General features: G+C 49.4%; 1 protein-coding gene across 1 annotated transcript in view; it reads right to left on the bottom strand.

Annotated features, from left to right (window-relative positions):
* Nucleotides 1–577: 577 nt before the first annotated feature.
* Nucleotides 578–5,688, bottom strand: part of LOC146756993 (uncharacterized) — a 7,524-nt gene continuing 2,413 nt past the window's right edge. Inside the window, exons 2-8 of the mRNA XM_085523375.1 lie at nucleotides 4,553–4,692; nucleotides 3,465–3,533; nucleotides 3,252–3,323; nucleotides 3,059–3,160; nucleotides 2,254–2,355; nucleotides 1,588–1,729; nucleotides 578–1,402 (exon numbers count right to left, since the gene is read on the bottom strand). Of these exons, the coding sequence (XP_085379501.1) occupies nucleotides 1,306–1,402; nucleotides 1,588–1,729; nucleotides 2,254–2,355; nucleotides 3,059–3,160; nucleotides 3,252–3,323; nucleotides 3,465–3,533; nucleotides 4,553–4,565 (597 nt within the window). The 5' untranslated portion in view covers nucleotides 4,566–4,692 and the 3' untranslated portion in view covers nucleotides 578–1,305. The remainder of the gene's footprint in view (nucleotides 1,403–1,587; nucleotides 1,730–2,253; nucleotides 2,356–3,058; nucleotides 3,161–3,251; nucleotides 3,324–3,464; nucleotides 3,534–4,552; nucleotides 4,693–5,688) is intronic.

The following is a 5,688-nucleotide window of genomic DNA, read 5'->3' on the forward strand; positions in this document are numbered from 1 at the left end:
ACGAAACTCCTGGTAACAGGGAGTCAAGCTCTGACCTTGACTGAGCACTAGGTCCGGATAGAGCTTGTACCACAGCAGCAGCAATCTGCCGCTCGGCTTGCATATTCTTCAGTGTATTTATTTTGTATTCCTTATTTTTGGAGATAACAAAGTCCCACATATGGTCGACTATTTCTCGACATTTGGCTACAGTGAACATCAGTGCCACCTCCTGAAGGTGTCCATTCATATGAGCCCATTTTACCAGCTCGGATATGCATTTAGGAGATACCTGCTCCCCTCTCTTAGAGAGAATACATTTGAGCAGTTCCTCCACAGCTTCCCACAACATCGTGGCTTGCAGAGAACGGGATGCGACCCCGATGAGAGGTGAGTGCCAACCCCCCCCCCCCATTTCTTTATTGCCCCCGCACCGCGCTGTTAGAGAGGGGAGGTTCTTTGTTCCTTCTCTCCCTGGGTTTGTTCCCGCTGTCACCGAGTGAGCTCTAGAGAGAACTCCGTGACACAAACTCATTGCAAAGTCTAAGCTAGAAGAAGCGTCACCTCAGTGTATCCCAGAAAAAGAACAGCGTTGAGATTTTAATTGGTTTTGGTTCTTTGTTTTATTGAGGGTGGGTTGTTTTTTGTTGTTTTTTTAGGGTTTTTTTGGGGTTTTTTTGTCTTTTTTTTGGGGGGGGGGTTAGGGGGGTGCGAGGGGAAGGGAGAGGGAGGGGACAGTTGTTTGGTTGTTTTTCATATACAATAAAGCTATGCAGTTCCGCTGTCAGTCGCCTCAGAGAGTTCCCGAAGGAGCTCAACCACATTCTGCTCAACATCGAGTTGTTCCATTGAGTGGAACAATGGTAGTCTTGCAGATGGAGCAATGCAGGAATTCTGACAGGATCTCCAGGTGTATCCAGTTCATCATCTGAAAGCTCCGCAACCAAATTGGAAGGGACCAGTCCTCTTGTGCCATCTGTTAGCTCTCCCTGAAACCAGCCATTCTCACCCACATCTCCAAAGACATTACGCATTGTCCGGCAGTCAGAGGAAGCTCGTTTTCTGGGTCCTCATTAGGACCCTCAACAGGAATGTAGCTGTGTCGAGCTAAGAATCTTCAAACTGCTGGTGATACCTGTCCTGGAGAATGCAGGATGAAGGACAAAAGCTCTGCTCTCACATTCAGGGCCATCCTCTGACAGAAGGCAGCACTCAGGACTGTTCCCAAGGATCTCTTTCATGGCTTTGAGTTCAAGCTCCAGGTCTTCCAGATGACCTTGAAGACTTCTGGCCTCTTCAATGGCAGAATGGAACGGACTGGAGCTATTACGGAGACTCTTGTTTGACTGGGTCAGAGTCTGTCTCGTTGCCTTCCCCAGCTCCATCTGCTGCTTCTGCTGCTCTCTTTTCCCTCTTGCGCGCTCTGTGAGAATGAGTTTCAGAAAGCACTACTCACTGACAGGAAATAAGGGGAAACTTGAAAGACTTTGCAACCTGAGTCCTGGCAGTGTACTGCCAGCGGCTGATTTGGCCGTCCAGGATCCTGGCACCACAAATGCTTCATTGCCAAATGCAGCAATAAGGTGTTCTGGGGAAAGGCCAACTCACAGGTAGTTTTTGAGCACCCATATCACAGTACCAACGGCCAGCACCAGCGCAGGCAGCAGCATCGCTGAGACCGTCACCGGAATGCGGCGCTTCCGCACAGATCTGTGAGCAGCAGCCTCTGTGCTTTTGCCTATGTTCATCCCTGGAAGAAATGAGACAATGTCCCACGTTACCTTCAGCTGCGCGACAGATAATCTCTCAGTGTGCTTCATGGACCCAAGAGGTCATTTTGTCAGTGGGTGCCTCCGTCTCTGGTGCCGAAGCACCGGAGGACAAGAAGGATTGCTTCCACCTCTTGTTGGGTACGAAGAGGCTGCACAGGCACTACCCGTGTCCTCCTCTGGGCCGAGAGCTGGGGCTGTACTCTGGGGTCTGGGCTTGGTCTGTGGGGAGAGCTACAGAGCAGAATCCCTCATGCTTTTCCCGGCATGCGTGTCCTGAGCTCTCCTGTGGGACGCCCCCCAGGCTGAAGGTCAGGCTTCAGCCAGCACAGGGCACAGCCAGAGCCAGCCCAGGGGAGAAACACTCCTGCTTCTTTTACATGTGCTCTATGCTCACACACTCAGGTCTGGCTGCTGACCTGGTGTGCAAGAGCTGGCAGCAAGAGCCTGCAGGCACGCAGTGACTCTGGTTTGTGACACCGTATGATCATGGGACAGAAATTACCTGGCATGCTGGTTGGTGCTGCCTGCATTCCTCTGTCCGGGATGGGCAGTGTGGGATATCCACCTTCCTGGAGTGCATCCCGCTCACTTTGTTGGTCCGTTCCTTTAGAAAGAAAGCAGGGCAGTAGGAGTGGGATGTCACGTGCCCTCATCAAAAACTGAGCTTCTCCAATCCCGAGCTCAGGAAAAGTCCAGGCCCCCCACCCCCAAGTACACTGTGAGCCCCTCTGTTACCCAAAGGCATTTGGGCCCTCCCAGCTATTGGACAATGCTGACTCCCTCACACCTCTTGAGGAATCAGCTCCTGTGCAAGGCCCTCACATTCTGTGCTGTCACCAGCCCATCACAGCCAGGTAGCTGCAGGCTGAAATCCAAGCTCTAACACACAGTCCAAGCCTTCAGAATTAGCATCTCCACCTCATTTCCAGCATTAGCAAAGGCAGCCAACCCTGCTCGGGATGCTCCTCCTGCCTTGAACTTGCTCAGCTGCACGGAGGGCTTTGGATGAACAGAAGCACAGCGCTTGCCACTTGCTGCCATCTGGGTGCCAACGACTGCACAAAGCAGCTCTGACAAGTAATGGTTGTGCTGGGGGAGCAGCTGCCTCTGGGTCTTGGCTGGATGCAGACCATCTGGCAGCAGACCAGCTCTGGTGCTTGACAGCACCTGCAAGGTGATACATGGAATACGGCTGCAGCACGGCTCTGACCCATTCCTTCCTGCTGTGCAGGCTACAGCCTGCCCACACCTGCATATCACACCTCAGCTTCCCAGGTCCCACAGTGAACAGACTGAAGTATACCCACCACGCTCTGCCTTCTCCATTTCCTTCAGCAGTCGCTTCAGGAGACGGGATGAGCCCTGAGAGTATTTTCCTCGTTTGTATTCATCCTCTTCTCTTTCCGGACCTTAACAGAATGTATGAAGTTAAATATCATGTGCATGAAGTTTTGAAGATCAGCGGCGAGTCAGACAAGTCAGTGAAGACAGAGTACTCACTGCTGGGATTCCAGCTGGGCTCCAGCACAGGAGGAAACCGATGACCGGGCAGGGCCCACACTGGGGGCACTTCTGCAACCAAAGACCCATGAAAAGTTTCAGTCACACACTACAACATCAACTGAGTAGCAGAGCGTACAGGGGACTGTGCCATGAAATGGCACTGAAACGGGCAGCAAAAGCTCTCTAAAGAATTTCAAAGCTATGACGTACCTGCGCGATCCGACAGAGTTTCAGTTCCAGATCTCAGAGAGGAAGCTGGATCAACTCCTCTAGTCAAATCTGCAAATGAACACAGGACAAAGCAACTGCTACTGAGCATCCCTTCAGCCACAAGGTCGCAGGATGCAATTAAAGCCAGGGATTCCTTCACAACACTATTCTCTCCCTTCCGCACAGGGAAACAAGGGGCCTGGGAGAGCAGGAAGGATGCAGATAAGGAGTGAGACCTCACGGAAGTCATCAGGCAAGGAGGAGAATAGATGTTGTAAATACCAGAAGAGGAGTTGCATCCCCCTGATAAGAACAAGAGGGGTCTGCATGCTAAACAACTATTGAATATGTATCAGAATTCCGAGAAATCATTGACTATGTATGAGATGTACCTATATCTGTGTCACGATTTTACAAGTCCATGTGCAAGTTTGGTGGAGCTATCCCCCTTGCACCCAGCACTGGAATAAACATACCTGCTTTATAACCCATCTATGTGTTATAGAGTTTGATTCCGCAAGTCACTTACACCCCATATTTTCCCTAACAGCCACACTGGGTTATCTGGATTCGTTACATTTATCCATTGTTGCTGGCAGATGTTTCTCTCTCTCTCTGTCTTTAATCCCCACACAGCCCATCTTCCCAACTGTGGGTTTTGGTTAGGAGGTATGCACCCATAGGGTCCATGCCCTACTTGTAGATATTTATCCTGCCCAGCCCCAGGTGCCCAATTTGAGGCAATAGTTGCACATCCCTAATAGGCACAGTAATATGAGCCTGGGTGGTTACAGTATCCCCTCCCTAGGTTTGAGCTTAGGCAAAAATAGTAACCCTTTTGGTTTAGACTGGGCTGTATAGGTACCAGGTCACACAGAGATGTAAGGAAGCTTGGTGTGGGTGGCGTTGTGCTGCTATACAAAATGTGATCACTGTGAGAATCCCCAAGTACCAATGGATACCCCTAAGGCCCATCTTTCCCCACAATTCACTCCTCTGCCTCACTCGTCAACTGGGTTGCAACCAGCTACGAGGGGTTTTTTTAGTTCTTCTCAGCAGCAGTAGTGTTCTTCAGGGGAAGCCTTTACCTGGAATACCCATTGGGCTTGTCGCATTGTGAGTTTCAGGTCGTCACTCCCGGGAACTACCTCCCACTTCTCGTCACCGATGGGTCCTTTAACACGGCTGGCATGAGTCCATCCTCTCTCTGCGGTTCGAATAGCTGTTTCTGCAGTAAATAAAACAACATAGGGACCTTCCCCTTGTGGTGTTAGTGTAGCTTCTTTCCAAGTTTTTATTAGGACCCCATCCCCCGGCTGTATCCTATGGATTGCTATCTCCAATGGGGACTGCTGTGCAATCAGATCCTTCTTGTAGTTCCTTGCACCCACTCATTAATTGTATAAGATTTTAATTGATCATCTTGTAAATGGGGGTGACCAAGAGGTATTTCAAGATTATAGGGCATACCATACAGCATTTCAAAAGGTGAAATTCCCAGATCAGTTCTGGGCTTCACACATATATTTAACAGAGCTAACAGCAAGCATTTTATCCAAGATGTCTTAGTTCCTATCATTAATTTTCTAAGTTGTTTTTTAATTTCCCCATTCATTCGTTCTACTTTACCAGAGCTCTGAGGGTGCCAAGGAGTATGATATTCCCATTTAATCCTTAGAATTTTCATTGTGTCACGTGTAACCTTTGACACAAAATGAGCTCCCCTGTCAGAATCTATTGCTTCTCTAATTCCATATCGAGGAATTATATTTTCTAATAGTACCTTCACTACTGTTTGTGCTGTAGCCCTTGCCATAGGGAATGCCTCAACATAGTTTGTAAGATGGTCTACAATCACTAATAAATATTTATATCTCCCAGTTTTAGGGAGTTCAGTAAAGTCCAACTGGATCCTTGCGAAGGGTCGATAAGCCAATTCTCGCCCTCCTGGGATTCTTTTTCTCATATTCTTTGCATTCACCCTCCAGCAAGTCATATGTCCATTAACAATCTCCTTTGCTATGTTATATACCCCTGTACACATAGAATTATTGGCAAACTGATCCACTAAGGCCTGAGTACCCCAATGTAACGTGGAACCTCCGTAACACCCTCATAGCTACTGATTTTGGGGTTTCCCTTCGTAACACGGCGCCTGGTGGCCGCTGTGCTCGGGAGAATAAAAGCAGCTCAGACCGCCACGCCCGCACGGGACCCAAGCCGC

This window comes from Coturnix japonica, chromosome 24 (genome assembly GCF_054131305.1).
Source record: "Coturnix japonica strain WE chromosome 24, WE-NBRP24, whole genome shotgun sequence".
In the NCBI taxonomy this organism is placed as follows: domain Eukaryota; kingdom Metazoa; phylum Chordata; class Aves; order Galliformes; family Phasianidae; genus Coturnix; species Coturnix japonica.